This window comes from Manacus candei, unplaced genomic scaffold (genome assembly GCF_025592945.1).
Source record: "Manacus candei isolate 608988 ecotype Guabito, Panama unplaced genomic scaffold, ASM2559294v1 h1tg000131l, whole genome shotgun sequence".
NCBI classification, from domain to species: domain Eukaryota; kingdom Metazoa; phylum Chordata; class Aves; order Passeriformes; family Pipridae; genus Manacus; species Manacus candei.
In genome coordinates, this window is record NW_026138179.1 from 14,612 (window position 1) to 41,233 (window position 26,622).

The 26,622-nt window shown below is 46.4% G+C and overlaps 1 protein-coding gene and 2 non-coding genes across 3 annotated transcripts in view; all 3 read right to left on the minus strand.

The window, feature by feature from the left end:
- Positions 1-26,528, minus strand: part of SF3B3 (splicing factor 3b subunit 3) — a 29,197-nt gene extending 2,669 nt beyond the window's left edge. The window contains exons 1-24 of the mRNA XM_051771321.1: positions 26,399-26,528; positions 25,606-25,717; positions 24,863-25,189; positions 23,575-23,747; positions 23,061-23,202; positions 22,032-22,144; positions 21,185-21,322; positions 19,917-20,020; positions 18,535-18,700; positions 18,006-18,101; positions 17,409-17,481; positions 11,832-11,983; positions 11,283-11,438; positions 10,752-10,907; positions 9,923-10,066; positions 8,921-9,043; positions 7,440-7,594; positions 6,194-6,368; positions 5,381-5,586; positions 4,302-4,458; positions 2,852-2,977; positions 1,587-1,799; positions 573-671; positions 14-157 (exon numbers count right to left, since the gene is read on the minus strand). Coding sequence (XP_051627281.1) covers positions 14-157; positions 573-671; positions 1,587-1,799; positions 2,852-2,977; positions 4,302-4,458; positions 5,381-5,586; positions 6,194-6,368; positions 7,440-7,594; positions 8,921-9,043; positions 9,923-10,066; positions 10,752-10,907; positions 11,283-11,438; positions 11,832-11,983; positions 17,409-17,481; positions 18,006-18,101; positions 18,535-18,700; positions 19,917-20,020; positions 21,185-21,322; positions 22,032-22,144; positions 23,061-23,202; positions 23,575-23,747; positions 24,863-25,189; positions 25,606-25,675 — 3,408 coding nt within the window. The 5' untranslated portion in view covers positions 25,676-25,717; positions 26,399-26,528. The remainder of the gene's footprint in view (positions 1-13; positions 158-572; positions 672-1,586; positions 1,800-2,851; positions 2,978-4,301; positions 4,459-5,380; positions 5,587-6,193; positions 6,369-7,439; positions 7,595-8,920; positions 9,044-9,922; positions 10,067-10,751; positions 10,908-11,282; positions 11,439-11,831; positions 11,984-17,408; positions 17,482-18,005; positions 18,102-18,534; positions 18,701-19,916; positions 20,021-21,184; positions 21,323-22,031; positions 22,145-23,060; positions 23,203-23,574; positions 23,748-24,862; positions 25,190-25,605; positions 25,718-26,398) is intronic.
- Positions 21,795-21,874, minus strand: LOC127462620 (small nucleolar RNA SNORD111). The gene has a single exon (XR_007900507.1). It is a non-coding gene; the product is annotated as a small nucleolar RNA SNORD111 (small nucleolar RNA).
- Positions 24,460-24,541, minus strand: LOC127462621 (small nucleolar RNA SNORD111). Its single transcript, XR_007900508.1, has one exon. It is a non-coding gene; the product is annotated as a small nucleolar RNA SNORD111 (small nucleolar RNA).
- Positions 26,529-26,622: the final 94 nt, after the last annotated feature.

A 26,622-nucleotide genomic window follows, 5' to 3' on the forward strand; every position in this document is an offset into this window, starting at 1 on the left:
TGGGCTTACTTACCTCATGGGAAGTGAAAGGGACCAAGATTCCTATGCCCCCCGACAAGGTGGTGTAGACAAGAGATTCAGAGCCTCCTGGGATCAGCGTGGTCTTCTGCAAGGAAAGCACCGTCTCTCCCACGTGATAATTCATAATCACTTCAGCCTGAAAGGCAACCACAGAAGCAGGTTTTTTCTTTAGCTTACACAAAAGCATCAAAAGGCTTGAGAGAGGAAAGCAGAATAAATTTGGCCACCTGCTAGTTCAGAAATGCCTTTCTAGAGAGGAAGTGCCTTCCACCTGTGACCAGATGGCAAAACTCAGCTGGACAAACGGATGCAAGTAATGAGGGAAAGCAGCATAAGAAAGTGAGCTGCTTCCAAACACCACCAGGCTTCGCCTGTGATTTCAGAAACTGAATCTGACTTCCAGCAACAGTGAAAACAAATCACCCACAGCACAGTAGATAGAGTAGGAGCAGAACTGCCAATATATTTCCTGGTCAACACTGCAGAGGCCTTCACAGAAAAGTAGCGAATTCTTTTCCCAGAACAACCACGTGCTTTCCATGAAGTATTACCTTCTGTGATGCTCCATTAAGAAGCCCTCTGTCCCAGAGAGCTTTGTTGCCTGTGGGATCCTCATCTACCTCATCATTGGTGTTGGGAGGCAATCTCACCTGCATTGAGAAACAAGAAAACAATCAACAAGCTGCAGAGAAGCAGCACATTATCTCTGGAGAATTCTAGTGCTCTCTAAAAGGCTGCTTTTGTGGACTCTGTAAGAATCACTTTCCATTTACAGCAAAATCATCCACTTGTCCCTCCAACATAGCCTTTAAATGACAACTGCGTTGTCAAGACCGATGGCCCATCGCTCAAAACCCTGGGCAGGACCCCATGACCAGCATCTGCCTGGCCTGGCACTTGCAGATCAGTCTGGGAGGTATGGTCAAACTGATCTGAAGGTGGTTCCCACTAAGGAAACAGTTTGATGGATGTGAGGCAGGAAAACTGAAGAGGACTGATTTGTGTGTGTTGGCCAAATCCTGCAGGCGCAGCATCTGACACTTGCTGAACTCTGCACTCCAAAGCACCCGAGCACGCTTCAGAAAGAGATCAAAGCTCTGCCAGAAAGACCATCCATTCTTTCCTCCTCCTCTGCTGAAATCCAGCCAAGTGGGGAAGTGTCAGCACTGACAGAGCCAACTTTGGAGAGGAAGCTGACAGAGAAAGCTAAATGGGAGCGATGAGGTTTAGTCAGAAAAAGTAAGAGTGATAACCTTGACTCAAGTTCTCATGGGCCCTTTTCACAGTCACAATTCACTGCAAGTTTTGAGGCAATTTCAACACAAAACATTAGAGACTTCAGAAATATGTTTATGCTTTGCTAATGCTTCAACTTGTTTGCTTCATTTAACAAACTGACAAACTGCAGCCCACTATGACGACAGCCAGTCACTCCATAAAAACAAGTCAATGGTACAGGGCGTTGTCTCCAGCTAAGGACAGATTCTCATTCTTTTAAGATAAATCATGGATGTTCTAAGGAAAAATGCTTCCAAAAAGCCCCTACTTCTCCGAGGCACACTCACCACGCAGATGTTACCAAACTTGTCTGCTCCAGCCACAGTGTCATAATCCAGGAGAGTCGCTGTGGTGACCCACCGGGGATAAGTGTCATCAGCAAAGATGATGAGCTGGTTCTCGTTCCTTTTGTAACGCACCCAGATGAAACTCTCCTGAACGTCTGAAACAATCACCCTGTGCCCAATGGTTTGGATCCCACAGATGTAGTTGGCAATATGCTTTTGAGAGAGAAAGGACAAAACCCGAGTGCTTCAAACAGGGGAGTAAAATCCATCAAAACTCTGCCCTACTCCAAGTGAAACGTGATTTCCCTTCGTGAACTACATCTCATTCCCCATCATTCCCTCCAAAATTACCTTTCACTTCTGCCATACTACAGCCCCACTCTAAATACACCATCAACACAGTGCAACCTAACAGGCATCACATGGCATTCACAGCCTGCTCCCTGTGAGTAATGTCCAGAGAACAAGCTCTGCTGGTGAGCCTATGACTGGAGATGCCAGGGCACCCCTGCAAGCAGGCATTGCTTCTGTGTCCCCTCACTACGTGCTCACGGAAGGCCCGAGCAGAAAAGCTTCAATTTCTCATGTGAGTCATGTTTTAGGGAAAAAAAACCCAAACAAAACCACACAACACAAAAAAACGTTCCCCTACAAGTTCCCAGTCTGCTTGTGAGCTTGTTGGAGTTCCTTTGTGCACTAATGAGCTACTGGCACAGGTTCTGAAGTTTGCACGAGAGAGGGAAGAACAGGCAATTAAGAGTTAGAAAACCACACTGCAACTTTTTTTCCTCAAATACCATAGATGTTCAGCAAGCAAGACCATCTACTTGAAGGAGAAAACCCCCTTTTCAACACTCTGGGGATCTGACGAGGTGCTCTTATGCACCTCCAACTTCTGTCCCCCACCTGTTGATCCCCCAGTCTAAGGAAACATTTCCAGCAATTGTTTTGTATCTGGGTAAGACCTCTCACATTTGCAGCAGGTGGCCAATTTACAGTCTGTATAGGCTCCTGCACACAGCTGGACAAAAAGGAACCTGCAACACTACTGCCTGAATGGTGATGAGAAAATTACGTGTGCATGGGGTGCAGAGGGGCAGCACAACAGCCCAGTCCACTCCAGCCCAGCACTACTCCAGACATATGCACCCAGCATGGCACAGACACACTTGGGCTGGAGTAGCAGCTAAACCCCTTGTTTTGCTCCTGCTGCAAAGCATCACTCATTCCAAATGCCATCTCTGGACAGGAAGAGAAGCCAGTACCTTATTCTCACATTTCCGAAGCAGTTTCTTCTTGCCGAGGTCATACACACGCAAGAGCTTTCCAACTCCAATTAAGACTCGGCCTTGGAATGGAGCAATGGCTGCAGGAACCTCCTCCACAGGGGTCTAGGGAGGGAAGTCAAAGACTGTGAGACCCTCATTAACAGAGCTAACTTTACATCAAGCTTCAGGATAGATTCAGCTAATGGTATGGCTGAAGCTCACTAGCCTGTACCAAGGCTTTTAATGCAAAAGGCTGATCACATTCTGCAGGAGGGGCAAGAGGTCAGTCCTCTGCAGCCTCTCAACAGCTGCCACAGGAGCAGCTAACAGAGCCCTGGGTACTCACAGACAGCACACTGCTGGTACTGCACCTTAACTGAAGTGAAGGACTGCTCTAAGAACCCCACACGGGGCAGGGAGCAAAAGAAGATGAGGATCTTGTTCCTCAATTCTTAGTTTTGATTTATATCCAGCAAAAAGTCTTTAGATTTTGCCTAAATCCACCCAGACTGTTTTTAAACAAAGGCATAAATCTAGTTCAGCCATCTGCCACAGACACCCTGATGCTGCCATCAAAGAAATTGTTACATCTGAACAACTACAGTGTGCCCACAACACCAGTAACCCAGACAGGGCTGAAAAATCTCCACTAGTCAATCCAAAAGGATCAGCCACAGCAGAGAAGGAAGAGAACTTCCAGTTACAGAATTCATAGTTTGGCAGCACGGGCTAAGAGAAGTTTATTTCACAACATCAGCTCTGTCAGTGGCACCAGAGAAGGCCCTGGTCCTGGACAGAACCCACACACTGCATCAGTAGAAAATTAATAAGCCACAACATTCCTTTCCATGTGTTCATCTGCTCAAATCTCAGCCATGCTGGAAGCACGTGGGAAGGAGAACAGTATTTTTTCTGCTGAAACCCTCGCTAAAGCCCCCCCGAGACCTGTCAAGCAAGTTGGTCACTAATCATTTCTACACACAACCAAACTGCTTCCAAGGAAAGATGACAGCTCACACCAGCTTCATGTGGTCAGCCAAGGACTGACAGTCTTAGCACCAGGGCTCGAGTGACCCAAGTATGAATTTCCTCTGTAAACAAGTGCTCAAGCAGCTCTCTGAGCTCATATTTCAAAAAGCAAACAGAGTTGTTTCCCTCTTCTCCCTAACAGGGGCATGAAAAACACTGCTCCTCTCCCATTTACCCAGTTAGATGGGTAAAAGACTGGGACTTGGAGATCTGTGTTCAATCCTCAGCTCTGCAAAAGATGTACCAAATGATTTTGTAGGAGGCAGTTTATTTTTTCCCAGGCTGCTTCCAGTGTGCAACATCAGCACAGCGATCTTGCCCAGGATTCACCAAATACTGCAATATTTTACTACAGCATTCAGTCAAGGAACAGCTACCCCAACAGCCTCACTGGAAACGAGCCCATCATCCCCCTCACCTTGTGCAGAAACTCCAGCTTCTCACCACTGTTCACCAGCTTGTACGTGTAGACAAACCCCCCAGCAACTGAGCGTGGGTTCAGGATCAGGTCCTTGGCGACTCCCACCAGCACGTACCACTCATCCCCAGTGTTGGAGAACCGGCAAACAGCCACACTGGGAACGACAGGACACACCAGGAGATCAGTGTGACCGCGACACTCACACTGCACACCCGGACTGCATCCCCTGAGAGCACGACCTGCGCCTGGCCCAGCAGACATTCCAGAGCCCAGCCTTTCAGCACTGACATTTCCTTTTCAGAGGTCATTTCTCCTCCTTGTAGGAACGTTTAATGCAGATCCCTTCATTCTCCCACACTCTCTATATGTGTTTCAGCTGTCACATATGCCCAAAGCGTTTTATGTTTTCACAGTGCCCAAGATGTTGCTTTCACAGGCTGGACACTGCCTAGTGATGTGCAGAACTCCACTAGAAGCTGTTTTTCAAAGGCTGCTCCAATCTGGACATGTGCATATAACTTTCCTTATCTTCCAGTGTTATTTCCTGCCCAGTACACAGCTCAGCCAGGTTGGAAATCCTGGACAAAACAGGACAGTCAGCCTTTTGGAGTAGCATGACCTAACTCCACCTGCTGAAGCACTTGCTATTTTTTGCGGTTATTGTGTTGGTTTTCCCCTGCAGTCCTCTAACACTTCCTTTCCATTTAATCTATCCTCAGTTTATCTGGATGAGAATGGGAAGTGAGAGATAAGAGCACATTCCCTTATTCCCTGCTCTCTTATCTGTCATTTTCATCCCTGTGTTGTTCTTCAAGTACTGGGGTCCAGCAATGACCCAGTGCTTTTGGAACATGACCAGCTCTTAATGCCACATACAGACAAGATCAGGGTGGGAAGGGAAGGAAAGGCAAGACAAAAGCTTTAACCATTTGGCTATCACTTCTGGAATTTCAAGCCAGTCTCTCAATAACATGCTGCATCTGGATTTCAGCTCAGTAACAGCTAAGCAAAAGGAAGAAAACATGTAAGACTCATCATAAGCAGAGATTCTTGCTGCATCCAGCAATGCTTCTTACCTGAAGGCAGCTTCGTTCTGCTCTAGCTGGACCAGATCTAATGTGTTTCCCTGGATGGGGTTCATCACCCTGATAACAGAGGCCCACTGTCCATTCCCTGCCTTGGGAGCACCGAAGATGGACTCGGGGAGATTCTCGTTCAGAAAGGCTGCAGCCATCTCTGCAGCCAGCTCCCTCTCATCCTCACCTGCAGCCTCCACCATTTCCTACGGCACATCAAAGGACAGGAGAAGAGAACAGCTCAGTGATTTCCTTTCCCAGCATGCTCTGTTAGAACACAGCCTCCCTGTTTCCCCTAAGCCCAGGTAGTCCAGGGCAAGGTACTGCCTGTGAAGACATAAAAGCCTTTAAGTCCCAAAGCTTCCACCCACCCTGAGCTTATTCCCCAGGGGGCCTCTGCAGCTCAGAGCACAGCAGTGTCAGCTCTGCCCTGCCCAAGGGGCAGTTGCCTGGGGAGCTGTTTCTCCACATCAACAACTCTGGAAACAATACTGAGAAGAAAATAAACAACCCACTGAAAGGCAAACATCCTCAACCAGTCACAGAAATCCCAGAGAACAGTGTTACACAAGCATAACTATCCTCCACTATGTGGTTCTTACAGCCTGCCCTACCAACATGCAAAGGAAGGAGCACTGGGAAGTGGTGTATTCTGCTGAAATTTGTGTTTTGAGGCAGATCTCCACTCCCTTCAGCCCCTGCATTCACACAGGGTGCAAAACCTTTGTGGGCATTGGCAGCTGGGAAGTACTTCCAGCTGCAGAAGTCTCCTCCAGGGAACAGATGCACGTACCTGTCCCCCACCCCACTTACCTCAGCCATTTGCTGCTTCCTCTGTGCCTTGGTGGCCTCAGTGTAAGCATTGTGGTCTGTCTCAATGATGATCAGGTTGTTGCTCTCTGGGTGAATGACAAATTTTCGGGGTGTGTACTGCAACGGGAAGGCAACCTGGTTGAAGACTGCTCCCAGCTTCTCCAGGGCCAAAATCCTGGGGGACAAAGATGCGACACGTGTTGAACAGGGTCTAAAAACAGCTGTCCAAGAGAACAAATGTGGAGCTGAGCTTTTTGCTACTGCTGGAGAGGAGCAGCAGCTTTTTCAGGCCACACAGCAACCAGCAAAACTTAGCACCCTAAGTGGGAGCCCACGCTGTGGGACAGGTGTGTGCTGCAGCACAAGGTCCTTGACTTGAGGGCTCTCACTGTCCCAGGGTGTGTTCTGAATGGTGCTGAATCAAGTCTATCCCAAGAGGAACAAAGAGCACATGGAAGAAGGAAAGTGCACGCCTGGGGAACACATCTTCTGAATCTAAATGTGACACTGACTTTGACACGTAATCAAATGCTCCTCAGAGGCACTTTAGTTAAAAGAGCACGAAAAATCCAATGCCAGCTCTTTCTTCCTGTGACTTGCCAGCTGAAATGCCAGTTCTTCTGGCATTTGGTGTCTAAAAACCACAAGTCTTTCCAGAAAGAATGACTCCTTTAAAAAGCAATGAATGCTGTAATATTTCAATGAGGACAGATATGAAAAAAGTGCCTGTTCAAGTGCATACAGCAGAGTTCCTGAATTTGTGGTCCATTATTTTCATTTATCTGTTTAGTATCTCAGCTGAACTTTTTAAAAGCAACAAATACATCCCTGTCATGCCTCTGGTTTCTTAAATCACGTGGTTTATTTTCTTCAAAGCAGCCAATTCAGATCACAAACCACAAGATCCTAATACACAATAGGTTCACATTTATTAAAAGCTTCCCTCTCTCTAAGGATCAGAGAATTCTGGGATAATTTGAATTCCACTTGTTATTTAAAAAAGCTAGAAAATACAAAACTGAGAAGCATGGCCTATTTCTTTTTTGACAGCACAACTATCCTTGTATTGTCTGTTTTCTGAAACCCATTCAAGTGTTTCTATCAAATCATTATCAATAACCAACTAATAACTAAGGTCTTTCCGAGGTTAAATTAAGTCACTTTAGCTCTTCCTTTTGAACGTTTGGTGGGATTCACGACGGCTCCGCCTGCCCAGAACTGTTTGTGTTTCCCCATCAGTGCTTACCTCAGTGTGTTTGTGGAGATGGCCACGATGCCCTCTGGGCACTGCTCGGAAGCAAAGCCAGATGCAAACTCCAGTGTCTCGTAGGACAGGGGAGTCAGGTGGAAGCGTGACTGGTAGGAATAACTCAGCCAGGAGCGGCTGGACATGGCCAGCACCTGGGAAAGAAAGCAGCACATGTATTAGCTCTGGGGATGGAGGCAAGCTCACTCCACACAGTACAAATGGATGCACAGTGCCCAACTCTTACCCACTACAACAACTGAGCTCTGGTGGGTGGACCCCACCCAGCTCGGACCATACCTGCAGAGACACTGCCTGCTTTCACGGGACACTTTTATCTAGACATTGCATATGGCATAAAGAGGAACTTTAAAGCACTATCAAGACAAGAAATACTCAAACTGAGGTGCAATAACACTACTTATCTGTAAAAGCCAAGATCAACAATACTGTCATATTTCTTTTTTTTTTTTTAAACAACAGCCTGTTCTAATGGGAACAGGTCTTTTAAAATAAGTATTTACTGCTCCATCACAATTCAAATGCTTTAGCAGTCTTAATGAAATTTACTTAAAATAATCAGAAGCCTATTTTCAATCAAATTAAGGGAAACGAAGCAGGTGGACTTCTCGACTCTTCAGCTTTGACTAAATCAATTCCAGTGCTACCTTACTTTCTGCCTAAGTGACAACAGCTGGTCTCAAAGTAGAAAAGCACTCTCTGCTAGAGCTGCAAAGCTCCTCATCTCCAAGTTACAGCTGGCAGAAGCAAGTTGAAGAATTTCACCCAGTGTACCTTGACACTACAGCAGAGGTTAAATTCCCAGATCTGGCCCCCTACGCTGACCAGCAATATTTCTCAACTCTGAAGGTGTCATCCAAAAATGAGTCAAGCAGGGGGTGGCTGATTTCCCCAGTGCCACATCAGAAAGGCTGGAAATGGCACTTCTGATGAAACACATTCTTCCTTCTATGCCAAATCATGCAAATATTTTCCTTGAACTTTGCATGGCAGCTTTCCAGCCCCTGGTTGAACCATTTCCAACATGCAAGGAGACAACCATCCACTGCATCAAGCATTCAAGGGTACGACTTCTGCACAGGGCTCTCTCTGCCTCTCTGTGCTCTAAGGAAGGCAAGATGAGGTCTTCCAGTGTCTTTAAGCCCAAGAACATGCTCAAAGCTCTCCAAACATGCTGTAAACACAGCCTATGGGTCAAAAGAGCCCTACTTTAAAGAAGGTAGGGCAGCACTACACATTACTGAGTAGTAAGGGGAATACCAACAAGAACAAGACTGTCTGTGAGAGAGCAAGCTGCGAGCCAGGCGGCTCCATAATGAAGTCATTCTACTTCCCACCCTTACCCAGAGGGTCCTGCTGTGTTGCAAGGATGCTTCCCCACCCTGCCCACCCCACAAGGAAACCCAGGACGCGGTGCTGGGGACTGGACCTGCACCCATGCAGGAGCTCTCCTCACTCACCGCCTCCTGGCCTTGCATTCGGACGCGGAACAGTTTGACGGGCCGTGAGCCGAGGTAGCGGGTCCTGGTGTCGGAGAGATCGCCGGTGACAGGATCCAGGACGGTCCGCAGCAGCACCCCGTTCTGGGCATCAAACCAGAGAGTCAGATCAAGATGCAGGTAAGAAATAACTAACTACAGCCATAACTCAAAACAGAGAGGCAGTTTCTGAGGAATTAGGTGTTTGTTTTCCTAGCTGACGGCACACGCTGTAAGTTGGCTCTTAATATTAAAAAAAGCACAGCCCTACAGGGCGGAAAGGAATCGCTGTAAAACAAACACACACACACCCTCCCCCCCTCAAAATAAAAAACAGACCAAGGACTTCAGTATATCACATAAGCCATTAAAACCTGAGGGCCAATTCCAGATCCCAATCCCTCCTGGTACAAAGGATCTACCCAAAAACTTAATGCTACTTAAAACCAGCTTGCATTCTGACACAAAGCTTGAGGCATGCGAAAGAACCTGGACTGTGCTGATTATTTTTACCACATGTCAAATTGTCAAAACAACATTTTTTGGTCAAAGATCACAGAGTCAGTACTGGATGTAACAAAAAACTGTGTAACAGCAGAGTTATTAGAGCAGAGCCTCTGCTTGTGGGCAGTTACTTCTTTGATACTCTGCCCTACAGGCAGTTTCTAAAGAGCTGCTCAACATTTCACCCAAAAGTAGTTCTTAAAACATGCCCTCTTCCTTGAAGGGGAAAAGCACAGTTCATCCTACATGAAATCTGGGACAATATACTGTCTTTTAACTAGTCTTGAGTCTAGGAATGTATAGGGAAACTTGCACCTCTACTCTGTCACTCAGTGAATGCCTCGCTCACAGCCGTTAAGCAAAGAGGGAACAGCCAGGCTTTGTGCTGTGCCACACGATGACAAGGCTATTTTAACAATCCACCTTCCCAGCGAAAACTCCCCAAGACACGCCTGTCAGAACGAGGCAGGCACCTCTCACCTGCAGGCCAATGTTCAGGTACAGAAAGCCAATGGAGCCCCTCTCCCCCAGCTCGTCCTGCTTCTCCGTGCCACCCATCTCCACGATGCAGAGCGACTCGGGCTGCGCGGGCAGCGCCTGCATGCTCAGCGGCTGCAGGCAGTCCTGGGGGAGACAGGAGAGAGGGACCAGTCAGCAAGGCCTGGCATGGTACAAAAGGATTCAAACTCCACCTAAGGAGCTTCAAGATGCCCTTTAAAATCTCCAGAAAGAAGTACCCAGCACAGAAAAAAGTCACGATAGATGCTGGCTCTGTGGATTTTGGTAAGCAGGAGCAGTAGCAGCCTGGGCTTTAGAGAAGATAAACTGGATCCTTCCAAACTGTTCTAGCACAGTTTGTAGCTATCAGAATGGAGTGACCTGAGCAAAATTTAGGTTACTGCAGGCATCCTCTGAACACTCATCTGCTGCAGGTAGAAGAATGGTAAGGCTGGTTTGCTGTTGACCTGCTTGCAGAGTGAATCTGCTTTTAGTACAGGTGCAAAAAGGGAGATGTGGGGGGAACCCCAACAAAAAGCCCCAGTCAGAAGAGAAAGAAGAAAATGCTTTTGTGACTCATCACATGAACCCTCCAGGCATGGATGACTCTAGATAAAACAAGGTAATCTGTTTCAAGGAAGGACCAAGGGCCATGTTTCCTCCCAGCCAGCAGAGAAAAGCCATGCAAGCTATCCATTCCTGGTCATCCACCTGAATACAAAAAGACAGTATGGATGGACATAGCCCACCTCTGGAGTACCCTTCTGAATATTTCAAGCCAACAGAAGGCAGAAACAGCACAGCTACTCACCGAAGGGTCAAGGGAAATAATTCTGACAGTGTTGTCCACCAACCCAACAGCAAGGAACCGGGAGCGCTGCTCCCCAGGGGGAACGTTGGCCAGACTCATGCAAACGACGTCAGCCGACATCTCCTTTCTCTCCGTGTACTCATTCAGCTGCCCTGACTGAGAAAGAAACAGATGACTTATTAATGAGACATTTTGTTTTTAATATGACGCTTTGGATTTGTTATATAAACAATAAAGCAATTTTTAAACTATTTCTTTCCAGTCTGATTTCAGCTACGATTGGAAGAACCGGAAGAGCAAGAGTGCAAGTACACAACTTTCAGCCTCAGTTATGAACTTCAGAGACTTTAGCCAGACATTAAATAATCTCAGAAAGACACAGTCTAGATATGCAGGACTTTGATCTATCCATCCTAGAAGGATGCTTCACTACTGAATCCTTTTCTGCAGGTCTGATCAGGGATCCATGTCTGGCATGCCCCATACTCTGCCTCACTCTTCCAAACTCATTCACAACATTAACACACATACCGGGTCCATCTCAAAGTAAACCAGTTCTCCTCCAGTCAGTGCTATCACTACTTGTCTCTGGTTCACAGCACATTTCACAATGGTTTTCTTCCCTGGTGTCTTCCATTCATTTACTCTCTTATCTGCTCGGATGTGCCGGATGCCATCTGGATAAACCTGCAGGAAAAACGGTCACATCAATTCTGCATCTACCATCCCTTCACAATTCCCATTTCACTGGTGGTTCTGACTCTGCAAAAGCCAAAGGCAAGCACTGCTCCTGGCAGCAGTGATCCATCAGCTATTTACCAGGCTGAACCAGCAGAAAGCCACTCGCCAGCTGGAAGCATTGCATCTTTCAACCACAGCAAGGAACTACTGAAGGAGATTAGGAACATCTTCAGCTGGTCCACTTTCACTTAGACATAAAAAGGGAAAGGCTGAATAAGCATCATTCTCTGCCAATCCACACCTTTAGACAAAAGGTTGCACTGTTGTGGAAACCACGTCCGTGCAGCAAGCAGAGAGTGGCAGGCATAAGTAGGCGTGTCAGAAGCAGCTTTCCATTACCTGTACCAAAGCATCATCACCAAGAAGAGAGCAGGACAAGGTGGGTGTAGTACCCAGGAATCCAGAGTCAGTCACTTCTTCTACAGTCTCTCCGATAGAGAGCACCAGCGTGGCATTTACGAAGGACACGATGATGTAGGCATCAAATTCATCTGGTCAAGGGAGACAGGGAAAAAAGGGTGCTGATTAAGTAAATGCAAGGCTTCCCAACACAATCAGCAGCCTGACACATGTCTAGCAGTTACTCTTCAGCAGAATTGCTGTGATAATTACAGCTGCTGACAGTATTGCATGAGTTCGCTCTAGGACATGCTGTCCGAAAGCCAGCCACTGCTGGACTCCAAACAATGCAAGATCAAGCCAGGGGTCAAACCACGATCCAGATCCAGAGTCAATTCACAATACTCTGGGTTCTGGCAAGCAAGATTCCTGCCTACTTTTTTCAAAGACCGCACGAAGTCTAGAAGCCTTTAAGACACTTGTCCCACCTCACACAAGGAGCTGAATCCAGATTCAACACTCAGTGAAGTCAAAGGGAATAGTCTACTCCAAAAATCTGAACATATGGAACCCACCTGCAGAAACCACACCACGGATGCTGTACACAAGAGGTTGCAGGACCACAGTCTCTATCTAGTAGCCACACAGTAAAAGGCTGCAGAGAACAATTAGGGCACACTGCAGCAGAGCAACTCAGGGTTAAGCCTGCTCTACCCTTCTCCAGAAGCTCAAATGGCTTACATACACATTGAGATGGGTACAGTCTCCTGGGATGATAAACAATTCCATTTTTAAGACAGAGTAAACATTGACCTTTACTTCTGCTGGGATAAGTGACAGTATTGCAACTATTATCCCCAGTACTGGCTTCTCCCAAAGGGGACAGTTCAGAAGAATTGTGTAGCTTGGATGTGGAAGGGCTATGCTAATCAAAATAATCTTAAGAGCTCATTTGGAAATAGAGAAACTTTGTGGGAAACAAGGGTAGTAGGACTGGGTGAAGGGAATGTCCCAGTTTACTGCTGTCTGTTTTCATTCTGCAGAAAGCAATAGGCCTTAAGAAGGAAAGAAGAGTCGCATTACAACAGAGTAACAAAGCAACAGAAACAATAAAGTCTGTTGGGAAATGGAGCCAGGAGCCTTGGAAATAAGGTTGCCTCAGAGAAGCAACTCTAATTCTGCTGCTGTTGTCATGCAAGTGCTATTTCTTAAAAAGAAAATTCCTCATTTTAACCCAACTCAACCCAAAGCTCAGACCTGGGCACCACAGCACTAGTGGAAGTGAGGGTGTAAGAGAGCTGCCATAGTTTCTGCCCTTGAATGGAAATTCTCCATAATTTCCAAATGTGGGAGACATGGAGAAGTGGCTAATGACTCTAATAACAGAGAACTCTCACTGGGATGAAAGCAGGATGCCAGTAAATACCATGCAGCAGCTTAAAGAACTCAAACTAGGTTAACCAAAACAAACGCTTCAGGAACTGATCCTTTTCTTATCTACCCTGTTTAGAGGGAAGCACTGCCAAACCTGCTGTGTCACGTTTACAACAAAAAGTTCTTACATACAGTTGAAAATATGCAAGTGAAAAAAAAAAAAAAATCCATTTCTCTTCAACATCTGGTATACAGACCACAGCTCTGCTCAAACTGAAGAGCTCTGTGTAACCAAACCAATTCCAACAGTGGTCTGTGGCATAAACTCCATTACTACTCTATTAAGTGGCCACAACCTGTGACCTCCAACATGCTCTGAAACCCACAAACAGGAACAAGCCCACTTGGGGAAATGAGAAAACAAGAACTGAACGTGCACACAGAACCCGATCAGTAACGCCAACCATTTAAACGTTTGGCTTAACAGGAGAATTCCTCCAACATTAACAGCTGATGGCAGGAGTTCAGCAAGACTTGCAGTTAAACACAGGTTATTTTCTACACTGAACAGCAGCTTCTCCTACAAATTTGCATGACTTTTTCAACACTAAAATTCTACAAAAATTCCTCGATCACTTTAAACGGAGAATTGTGACAGTTCACAGGCAAAGCATTTGATTCATAAATATCACACAGACAGGATGTTCTAAGAATTCCATTTCAAAGACCACTGTTGCTTTCCAAATTTCTTGAGAGCTGCTGCCTTCCTCCCTGGGGGCTGTCAATTCTCATGATAAACCACTGTGTCCCAGCTGGAGGCTTAACCATGTGATTTGGAACAGGACAAAGAACTCCCATTCGAAAGCAAAACAGATTCCCTTAGTCCTACTCTAAATGAAAACTCATTCCTACCTCTTAATACTTTTTTAGCTCTTTCTTTCCATTGGCTTACATTTGTATTAGACCATGTCTTTAAGTCTGTGTCAGTAACAGTGACAAGAGCATTTTTGCTTGAAGACTGTGTTGCTTAATGCCTCTCTGCTGGAGCTTTTGAAATAAAGGGTTTGATTTACCAGAATTAAGTCTGTGAATAAGACACATTCATCCAGATTCAAACAACGCAATTTTGGTTTAGAAAATATAGCAGCCTAGTTGAAATTAAGGGGACTAAATCCCTAGGGCACACTGAAGTGTTCTCAGAAAAAGATTTATAGATTTTAATATGAAAAGATATCTACTTAGCTCTGCACAATCCCAAGCATAACATCAGGCTCCCCAGAGTTCTGAACAGATAGACATCATTTTGTATGCAGACACAAGACTTCAGAGATGCTTATTACTGTTTTAATTGCTCCAGTTAGCTCCTTTCAGCAAGTAATAGAGACATTTTAATGACTCTGAAGAGCCACAGCTGGACTCATTCTCCTACACACTCATTACAAGTTTTCTGCAGCTTCATGCACACGTCACGACCAGTTATGAAAACATGACATTTCAGTCCCTGAACTCTACACTACTGTGCTTTTTGTTACTTGTCTGAGTTAGTCCAGGAGAATTCCATTCCTCTATGCAGTCCAGGCCTGATGCAGTTTTTTAACGCTCTGCGGCATCTGAATTTCCACTGGTACAAATACAGGCACCACTAGCTCAGAGGAGCTCAGTGAACAAACTGATGAGCAATGACAGAGCTCAGGATTACTCTCAGTTCAACAGACACCAAGGGGATGACAGCACATTTTCCTGGGCTTCTGTTTGCTCCTGCACGGCGACTCCGCAGCAGTGACTCACCGCTCCCGCTTTTCACGCTGGAGTGCCAGGCAGGGAATGCTGACTGTCAGCTCCCAGCTCCCACCTATCTCCACAGCAGAGCACACAGCCAGCTAGACCCACAGACCTCCACACTCGGCTGCAAGAGAGGGTTTGGGGCAAATCCCATCCACTTCTGTCTGACAGGCAGATGCATCCCATAACCACAGGGCATTCCCGTGCCAGCAATACCTACAGGTGCTTCAAGCACACTTGATCTTTTTCTCTTTGAGGTCTGTACAATGCAGGTGGGAGCCAAACCCTGGTCTGCAAGGGAGCTGAAAACACCCCTGAAACACACACATCTGACACTAGCAAGAACTGACTGTTCTACAGAGACACAGTTGATTGTTTTGCTCCTCAAAGACTGTAAGATGCAATGGGATCTGCTTTCTACTCCTCAGCTACTGAACTGCAAAGGCAATGATCTGCAACTGCACACCAGCTTCTAGAATTCATTTACTGAAAAGCTCAGCATAAACATAGCCCCACGATGTCTGGGGGTTGTCTGGGGTTAACCTGTGGGACGGTACAGTAGCCCCTAGCAGTAGGTACACACCTGTGATCAGCACCTCCACCACCAGCCACCTGTGGAAGAAAAAAAAAGGCTTGGTATTGGTAGTGAGTATCACCACGTACCAGCCATGGTTAGTATTTGCTCTGAGGGCTGCAAACCTGGGGGTGTCTTACAGAGGCCTTGCAGCACACGCACACTGCGGCACCGGGGCAGAGCCAGGCAACCCACTGCTGGAAATGGGGCACTCCAGGGCAGTGCCAAGATCAGACACACGTTTGAAAAGGCTCTGCATTCTTTCTGATCAAAACCCACTGAAGTGATTTCTGCATTCAAAGAGCTGGAACTTGAGGATCGGTTTTCCCATAACTATAAGCGGTATTCAGGGAGCAGCAAGGCTCAACAGCTACAGATTCCAGCCTTTCTGAAATCATGGAGATGATCATGCTGAAACCTGGAAAATTTGGAAGGTGGAAAAAAGATGAGGCAATGAGACTTGTCTGTTTCGTGCTGATTAGCAACGGTTCCCCATCTCCTGAAAAGTCAAAGTCAACCTCTGGAACCCCAAGAGAAAAGGTTTTAAAATCTAAAGTGAAAAGGTTTGAAAACCTAAGGTGATGTAAGAAGCCTCCATCCCTCAGAGGGAGTAAATGTTACCAACACCTTTTCCAGAATGCTGGAGCAAAGGTTTCTCTTGAACAAACTGCAACGCCCCTTTTTAGAAAAGCGCTTATTTTTGATATGAACTGTGGAAATATTTTGCTTTTGACCCTTTTATCTCCGGGGAACAGGAAGGCGCTTTATGCTCCAAGTTCCTCCCATGCTGCTTAGGCAATACATGAGTCTCAGGACATGAGCACAGGAACAGATGGCAGGTCTTGTATGGCAAGGTAAATCCCACAGCAATGTCTGAAATTCCCACAGGGTTACAGATTCCTGGAAGACATACTGCTCTGTTTAAACATAAGATACCATGTCACCATAGCAGGTTAAGGTCTCTACTGCAACAAGCTGGCATTTCTAGGTCCAGTCAATAAACCTAGAGAAGTCTTTGTGAGATTTATACAAAGCACTGCCTTGGAAATAATCACCAGAAGAGATACCTAGAACAGCTTCACTTCAAGCTTTCTAAGTGTTTCTTTGGAACTCTGTTCTCACCCTCACGAGAAAGGAAGGAAAAGGGTCTACATTTCCTCTTGTTCTTTAAGTAAGGCAAACCCATTATTTCAGATCAGGAAGAAAGAAAAAAAACCCAAACAACCTCCCAGTATATTCTGACAATCTGAAATCTTCACCTTCCTGGGATCAGCAGCATTCTACACACTGCTGTTTTAGAACAGGGAGTGTATCCTAGCCCAAATAGACTGTTTTCTTCACCAATATGCACAAAAGAAAGTAATAAAATACAGACACTGTTGCTGATTCATCTTCTTTGTTCCATAATTTGTATCCCACTCTCTCACAAAGGGCTGATTACCACGGTTGTCAACATGCACATGAAGAACAGGGAATGTGCTCCAGCAAAAAGAATAACTGTTGCCTGCTGTCTGAGCAAGAACTTATGGGAAGTGGGGAAGGATGAGAAGTTCAGCAGCTTCAGGCTGCAAACGTGCAGCTGACACCACACATTGGGTGATGGATGCAGCTGCAGGCAGGTGCTTCTTTGTCAAAGGGAAGTGTGACAATTCTAGGGGACCAGAGGGTGGGTGGCTTCTAAATACAAGCAAGTGGCTAGTGACTCAAACTTCTGGGAATGGCACACAACCATGATGCAGCACCTTTCCTATCTCCTTGGACAGAAAAAGAAAGGAAAGAAACAACAACAAACAAAACACACAAAAAACCATTATGACCTCCCTGTGCTTTAGGAAAATACTGCATACCTTCAACATGTCTCCTCACAGTCCATACAGCATTGGGGTTACCAGGCAGCTCTGAGACAGCCATTTCAGAAACCTAAGAGTAAACAGGAAGAAGGTTCTTTTGCAAACAGATGTTTAGACTTACTAGAGTAAGCAACCAAACCACCAGCAGTTTTTAAGCTTTCCCACAACTGGGCAGGAAAGCCAACAATTCCCAACTCTGACGCTCTCACCCCGTGCCAGATGTGCTACAGGGCAGAGTTTATTCAGCAATGCTATGGCAGCACTAGAGCTCTGGATGACTGGCTTTAACACGAGGTCGCCCGCCCCCAGCAGAGATCAGCAGCTGCTGGAACACACCAGGAATGTTCCAGCTCAATACACTCAAGTATTAAAAGAGACAAAATGCAGGTTGCCAGAGTTAACTACACAAAAAGCCTTTGAGAATGTACGAATAAACAACAGAACTCTTATTTCTCCAGGAAGCAAGCCTACAGAAAGTTGCTCTCCAGACTACAGCAAAAGGAGAATCCCTTCATTTCAGCATCTTTATTTGAAGGATTTTCTCCCACTGCCCTCACCTCTCAAGCTGTTCTTGTAAAGTGCTGGAAGTCTTACCTCAAGTCCATGTCTTAAAACCCTCAGAGACGACCTGGGCCCCCGACCACAAGCCACATACAACTGGGGTGTGTCTTCATTGGCCAAATCTGCTATCTGTGTGGAGAAAAAGTGTCAGACAATACCCATGGAAAGGGAAAATTAAACTAAACTAGATATGCCACACTGTTGATTTAAGAATGTTATTTTACAAACATCAAAAACAGTGGAGATGCTACAGGGTGTACCATCTGCTGCCCTGAAATAACATCAAGTTTTAACCAAACTCCCTGCAAAGAACTGCTCTGATGGTCAACAGAGCAGCAGCACAGAACTGCTGGCTGACACCCTCTGTTCAGATACATATTTATCTCCACAGGAATCAAAAGCTGCCAGGCCAGGTGCCAGTCTTGGGCAGCTGTCTGAGAACTTTGCTTTTCTATAAGTCTTTACTATAGAGCAGCATTTCTGGAAACCCAGGATAACACAGTTTTGGTGACTCCACTCCCTTATGTCCATGGTAAACGGGAGCTTGCCCATGGCAGCATACCTGACAACACAGAATAGGAGACAAACTGTCCAACTCATCCACCAGCACCAGGTTCTTGAGAGGCCGTGGCTGAAAAAAGAAGGTATCTCCTTCCTCGAGAGGCATGGCAGAAGAAAACTCTGGCTCCTCATCATCGTCCCCCAGGTGAGCGATCTGGTACAGGTAACTGGAGACAGGAAGCAAGAGCAACAGCATGTTCAGTGCAAAGCTCACAGAGCCTTCTCCAAGTAAGGCTCAGCCAGATATTCAGGCAGCGGGAAGGAAAGAAATCCAACCCTACATTACACATTATTAAAATTTGGCTCTAAGGATTGTCTTCTTGGTGACAAGACATTTAAAGGGAATCAGAGGCCCGCAAAAAAACCCCCCAAATCCCACCAACCAAAAAAAACCACCCCCACAACCTCCCTGCTTCAGTCCTTCTCATTTGTAGCTGTTGCTGGCAAGGTATCCCAGAGTTTCAGTGTTTTCTGTTTGCCCTTGAGCCTTTCAGATATTCTTGTATTAAAGCCAAAGCACCAACTGATGGCTGAGGCCAAAAGCAAGGCCAATGGCTAAGACTGCAACTCCACAGTTACCTATCTTATTAGAATACTCCAACCTTACTATTTTGAACCACATTCCCTATTCCAATTTATAAGCCTAAATAGCATAACAACCAAATTAAATTTCAGAGGAAAAAACCAAAAAAACCCAAGAAAAATAAACTGAGTTACTTCCTGGTTTTAATAAAGCTTGAATATGGCTTCCTCAATTCAGACCCGCTCCAGCAAACTGGCTGGGGCTCCCTCAGGTGGCTGACTGCAGATGCAGTCAGAAAAAAAAGAGTTTAAGTCTCCATTCCTGTGAATCCTCCACTTAGACACTGTTAAACCATCTCCAAAGATGGGCATAGGCCTTTAGAGTATTCTAGAATCCCAAACATAAATTGAGGAAGCCATCAAGTGTGTATTTATTATGGAAATCTATCTATTAAGGAAAGGAACACAGTTACTGATAAGAAACCCTTTCTGAGTGGGCCATAGCACACAAAAATTCAAAACTAACAAAACTAATTGAAAGGAAAATTCATCTGGATACGTGATGAACCCTGGATGAAGAGCAAGTGCTCAATTCTTTCAAAGCCTACTGCAATAGCAAGTCATCTTTTATTCTCTGCACTACATCATCTAATACTCTATGTTCAAACAACAAGAAAATTCCCCCATTTGGTCACAGTCTAATCCAACTGTTCTTCTCAAGCTGTGTGAACAAAGCACTAATTTAGCCATTAAATCAGAGGTGGTGTCTTTCTAAGTACAGTAAGCCCAAGGGTGAGTCTGCAGGTCTGAACAGAACCAGTCTGTTTGGGGAAAAACACTGATGTCAAACTGTTTACTCACTGGTTTCCAAATTCAGATGCCACGAAGAGAAACCCCGTTTTCAGCACACACATGGCAGCAGCCACAGGAACAGTGTCAAAGTACTTCAGTCGAATCTCTGTTACCTGGGAGCAGATGAAGACAGGGCTGTGCTAAGAAAGTACCACATGTGTGATTCAACAAAAAAAATCTGCCTAACTATCCTCTTCAAAGAAAGGAAGCAAGAGTGGGTCAGGCTTAACCACATCAGTAGCTTAGGGCAGCAGGATATAAATCACAAAATCCAACAGACTATTTTGCACACAAAAGCCAGGCTGCCTGTTTTATTCTAAGACTTTCTGGCTTTTGTAACACTGAGTCAGTTTAGAAAATAAAAGCTGCAAAACCAGAAAGCTGCCTAGAAGATAAGAAATTTGCTTCACTGAATACCAGCCATTCTCCAACAGGCGAAAATCAAATGTCTTGAGCAAATTTCTACATTTGACATGCTCTCAAAAAGCTCTTGTTGAAACATCCAGGAACAATCTTCAGCCACCTAAAGACCACAGAATATCCCGAGTTGGAAGGGACCCATAATCACCGAGTCCAGCTCCTGGCTCTGCACAGGACAACCACAAAAACCACACCATGTGCCTCAGAGTGTTGTCCAAACGCTCCCTGAACTCTGGCAGGCTTGGTGCCTGCTATACAATCATCCCTTATACCAACTTTGACATGTTCAGATGAAGGAGGTACTAACATTCAACATTTACTCAAGAAAACCCAACTGATTCACTGCAGCAGAGATCTTTCCCTAGCAGAATAGTAAGACAAGCAGCAGAAAGTCACTTCAAGCTTCCTATTTCAGCTCAGGGACCAGCTGTACCAAGATAGCTACTTCACTTTGCAAAAATATTGATTGCACCATGTAAATATTCAGCTAAGAGATTAGAGTGCACCTACTGCAATCAAGAGAAAGTAAGTTCCCCTGAATTAGTTTCTTGAATACTCCCCAGCAGGTTCATGGACCACACTTCACATTTTTTAAAGAAAGGACCACTGTCAGAACAGCTAAAATATGCCCAAGTGACTGCAGTATAATCCTCACAGGATTTTGCAAACCTTGTGCACTGTCTCTGTATGACTAATACCCACAGCTGTGACTAGTGTTGTATTACAGACCACGTAAAATATGTCACATTACAAAACTAAACCCACAATATTAAATATTTATCACTTTAGAGAATCAAAATAACTGACTAAGGACTCCTCTCAATGAATGCTTTTGCCACCCTTCACGTGATGCTTACCATGTCTTCATCAGTCTCCAGAGTAATTTTGAAAATGTCTCCTTGCTCTGTCTGGGCCAGGAAGAAGAACATGGACTTGGTCTTATGTGTAGCAGAGCAGACAAAAATCATCCCTCTCTCCGGGTCATCCAAGTCATTCTGACAAGAAAGAGAGTGGAGGTCACTGGTGGAATTACCCAGCAAGTGTAGATGTGATTCCACTAACTGAAGTATTCCCATTTCACAAGTCTTTTAAGAGCTGACAGTAGGCAAGGAGGCTTTTAACACAAAGCACCTCCTCTCTGTAACACCCACAGTCACCCTCAGCACCTCTATGCCTCAGAAGGAAACACATTTCTGGGACACTGTGTCTAAAGCATCACCCCTCGTGTCTTTTTTGCTGCTCTCTCACATATCAAAGCCAAACATGGAGGAAAGGGCTGCAGCCCACACACAGCTGGTTTTGAGCACCCTGGTAGGTGTTGAAAGCACTGCCAAAGCGTGTAATTCCCAATACCAAAGGGAAGAGGAAGCAGCCTTAGATGCAACAGAGCAGCTGTTGAATTCACCTGCATCTACAGCAGCCACCGTGACTCACCATCTCCAGTAATCCCACCTTGCACTGACAGTGCTGCCTGATCAGAGTGTTTGCAGTATCTCCAGGGTACATCTCAGAGAAGAGACATGAACTGAGCTCATCACTTCAGGCTGTGCCCGTCTCTGTCCCCACTCTCAAATAACATGCAGCCAGGGAAGTATATGATAAGCCAACACACTTTTAACTTCTTTTTATTACTTTAAAACCTCCCTGATGCCCTTAACCTCAAAAGGTAAATACCAAGCACTCATATTGCTAAAAAATTCTCACCCGCCTCCTGGGAATTGGGCATCTGATATCAGGCTGGTCACCAAAGTTTTTGTAAGTAATGTAGTTTTCAGAACAGATCAGCACCCCACTAGGACCATCAGAACCACCAGGAACTGAAAAACAAAACCAGTATATTAGGAGAGGAGCCCTTATCATGGATCTGACTTACTGCCTGCAGAGTATTTCTTTTGGTTTTCTTCAAAGCAAGGTAGTTACCAGTGCTCTCTATCACCCTACATATCTAAGTCTGCTCTTACTGAAAAGGAAGACAAAGGACTGAGTACAGCTGCCTGTGCCAGCATGAGAACAGGTCAGATGGAACCAGGAAGGATGCAGCTTCACAGAAATGGCTTAAGTTCTATCCCTTCTGCCTTACTCTTGTCTAGAAAGCCATGACACGACCAAAATACCACACTAACAACTTGTCAGAACAAGCCTTGGGTTACCGGCATATTTGCTTGCTTGTCAGAAAAATCTATCAGATGGTCTTCTGACATATCTTTTATTTTTAGAGTATGGTTTTAAAAATGCTTCTATTGAGAATCCAGCCTAACAAAAGATATCAAAACAGCAGGAGTGGTCAGATCCAGCCCAGTATTTGGTGTCTGACAGCTGCACACAGGACATGAAACCGGGCAAGCATACAAGGATGCTCTCCCAGCTCAGTGTCTTCTGTGCTTGCAGAGGAACCTGCAGCGCCTTCCCAGGTTGAAGGTGTGAGGTTGGCTTTGCATCCAAGCCCTGCAAGTGGGCTTTTAGTCTGTGGATTTATCTACTGCCTCTAGCTGATGGAATCCCATGCAAGAGAGTACAACAGCACCTACGCACTACCTAAACAGAGATGCTTTTGCATTGCTACCAATCCATGTGTGAACCAACACTTATTACCTGACACCAAGGTCAATTAGTTTATATCAATGGCTCAGATTACCATCAAAACAACTCCTAAGATGTAAGGCATATTGATTCTGTTTTCCTGAGGAATGGGAACCAAGCAGACCCAGGAGAAAATGATTTTGTGGGAAGTACCTGTTATGAGGAAGTTGCCGTGCTCCTCCAGGGGCTCACTGTACTTCCTAACGACGTGGTTCAAACCCAAGTCCAGTTCATAAAATGTCAATGTCTGTTGTGTGTTGGCTGCAGCTTCTCCTGTTGGATCATTGTCTGCTTCCTAAAAGAGAACACATGGAAGTGTCTTTCAAGAAAAGTATGAAAAGGAGGAGCAAAGCTGATGCGTGGGTAAACAGTTTTGAGTAACAACAGAACAAAAGTCAAAAGAAGACTTGCTGGAAAATGCACAGGAAAAGTTCAGAAAAAGAAAACAGGTACACCTGCAGTTAAATAGCAAGAATAGTAAGAATTATCAAGACAGAAGAGTCTTGCACATTCTGACTGAAGGCAAAACAAAAAGCCAGTAAGCTTGTGACAAATAAAAACTGCCTCAGACAGCAAAAGCAGCCATTGTTCCTTACAGACAGATGAAGAACAGAACAGGGAACAACAAAGCTCAAAAGACAGCTAAAAGAGATCAAATTCTTCTCACCTCATAATCCATCTCCAGACATGCAAACATGGGGTTTTCAAAACCGACATCAACTCCCACCACGTGGTAGACCAAGGTATTGGCCTTGTGGGCTTCCAGTGGGGAGGAAATGGTGAGACGAGCAGCAGCATCTCTGTTCAAGATGTACACCAGCTTCTGCTTCTCAATGGCACCTGCAAGGAAGGACAACAGCACCTGAAGGCCATCACCTGACAATCAAATCTGACCATACCAAGATGTAACTTGGCAGCAGAATGTCAGCACTAATTCAGCTGAAGTTGACCACTGGTGTTTATCTCTGTGCCACCAACCAAACTCCAGTGCCTCCTTTTACATCTTCCAGGCTGCAAGTATAAATGACAACTCCAGCCCTTTAAAGCCAAGGACTGACCCTTTGAGCTACATTCCCCCAGACCAGTATTCCATCTACAATGGCTATGGGCAGATCTACTCACTCTTTCAGCACACACAGACTGCAGGGAAGCAAAAACAAACAGAAAGAAGCAGCCAGATGTTCCACTCTTCAAAGCCATTTGGCAAGACAACTTTTCCTCACAAACTTTAACTAAGAAAACGCATTCTTTCCTGGCACACAGCACCCCCAACATAAACACCACTCAAATATCAACATGAATGGCACAACTGTGCTACCTTCTCCCACAGGAAAACTAGACTTGTTAGAAAGTAAACTATTATTTATTGCTATTACCAATATGAAGAGGCATTGGTAAACTACCACTGTTCCATCTCAGCATACAGGAAACCAGCGCTGCAAAAGCTGCCATGAGCAAACTGAGAAAGTTCTCTGTCAAGTCCCTAAAACACCTTGTGCTACATCTTACCAAAAAAATAAAACAACTTTCCCCAAGTGTCCTTCTACCCATGAAGCCTGATCAGAAACACACCTGGCTGTCTTCAGGATACAGCTCAGAGAAGAGACATGAACTCAGAACATCATTTCAGGCCATGGGAGCTGACTTGACCACTCTGCAGCATCGATGCCTGCAATCCCATCTTCTCTCCCACACTTCAGGGCTCTGTGCAGGGCCAGCCATGCCGGACTCTTTCCAATTTGTTTTGGCCCAGCGTCAGAATTCACTTGTGCAGCTCCACCAGCACTGAGGAGCTACTGTGCATGCCTGCACTCTCCTTGACACATCTCACAGCCCAACAAACTGCCCCAGAAACGCTTCCAATTACACCTGGCAGACACTTACTCCGAAATAAACATCCACAAGACAAGAGGAAAGAAAAAACAGGGGGAGCACAAGCTGACAGAGTGACTTACTGATCATGACAGCGCGGCCCTTCGGGTCCACAGCCAAGTACTGGCCTGGAACGATCCTGCGACATCCACTCTTGCCGAAGGTCTCCTGGTGGATCTTCTCAAACACGTTCTTGGAGGGCTGGTACTCCAGGATGACGATGCGCCCCGAGTCGCTGCCCACCACGATGTAGTCCTTGGTGCCACCCGTCAGCCTGAAGGCCATGAGGGACCGGATGACCCCGAACACCTCCACGGTCAGCAGGGTGTGAACCTTCCCCGTGTTGGGGTCGGGGCGGAGCAACTCCAGGATCTTGCCCCGGGAAACAACGATTTCTTGTTGTTTGGTTCCTGAAGGACCCAAAAACACGAGGACGAGTCAGCAACGAGAGAGCAGAATGTGCAGCTTCGGGAAGCATTGCAAGGGAAAACTTCATGGCTACCAAATGCTACAGTTTTAGGATTATGGTGGAAGAATTCAAAACAACTTATTCACCGCATCAGGTACCACCATTGTTTGAACATCTTTTAACAGACCAGAAAATTGGACAAAACACTATGTTAAATTTACAGATAAATCAAATTCATAGATAATCAAGGTACCACAGCTCAAGTAACACTTGAGAGCAAACAATAACTTAGCATCAAAAAAATCACACTGTACTGAAGCAGCCCAGTTTCAGCACCAAATCCAATAAAACCCATGTGTTTCCCTGAACTACCCAAAAGAGCTCAAGCTAAAAGGCACGAGGGGAGGAGAAAATTACCTGAGAAATTGCCATGGATGGCAAAGCTGATGCCAGTGGCACGCTGCAGCGTCAGGTTGTACAGAAACATGTTGGCGACGGGTTTCCTTCAGCTACTGCAGCTTCACTGAGCCTGCAACAGGGAGGACAAAAATATGAACTCTGCTAAACCAAAGGCTTTCACACAGCACAGAGAGAACCGCTGCCCTCGTAGAGCTTTACATCAGAAGCACGACTGCCACAGTTATTTGGTGTTTATTAGTGCTACGAGGCAAAAGGTTCTCCCAGAGTGCCTAGGCTGCCAAGGGGCAGACGAGCTCCTTATTGACGCGCGACTGATCAGGACTCCCAGTAATTACCGCTAATTACTCGCGGCTTTAGCTGCTCTGAAACTGAACACAATTAGGGAATCCCTCCGAGGCTGCCCCGTGCCGTCACACCTCCGTGACACCGCCGCACCTCCCCGTTTCACTGAACACTAGTCCACACCCCGCAGCCGCTCAGGGCCGATCCCTCCCGACGGGACGAAGGCGGGAAGGAGCCCCCGGCAACCCCAGCATCAAGGGGCCGCCGCAGGTGGCCCTGAGCCTCCCTGCGGCCCCGGGAGGGCGTGGAGCCAGCACGGCCCCGCTCCCCGCGGCCGCTCATCCCCCGGGACCGGCCCCTGGTCAGTGCCCGGCTCGGCCTGGCCGCCCCCCCGCCATCCTCCGGCCCAGGCCCTGGGGGGCCCACGGCGCTCCCCCCGTCAAACCCGCGGCCCATCCCACGTCTGGCGGCCGCAGAGCGGCGAGCGGGCTGCCGGGGCGGCGCTCACCGTGCGTGCGGCGGCGGATGGCGGCGGATGGCGGCGGATGCTGCTCCGGCCTAGGTGGGCGCGCCCCGGGCCGCCTCCGCCATCAGCGCCGCGCCTGCGCGCTGCCCTCGCGCGCCTTCCCCGTGGGGCTTTCCGCGCTCCCGGCGCGCGTGCCTCACATCCCGTCCGTGGCGGGAGAGGGGGAGGCTGCCCGTAGCAGCGCCTGAATGATTTGCGGCGCGATG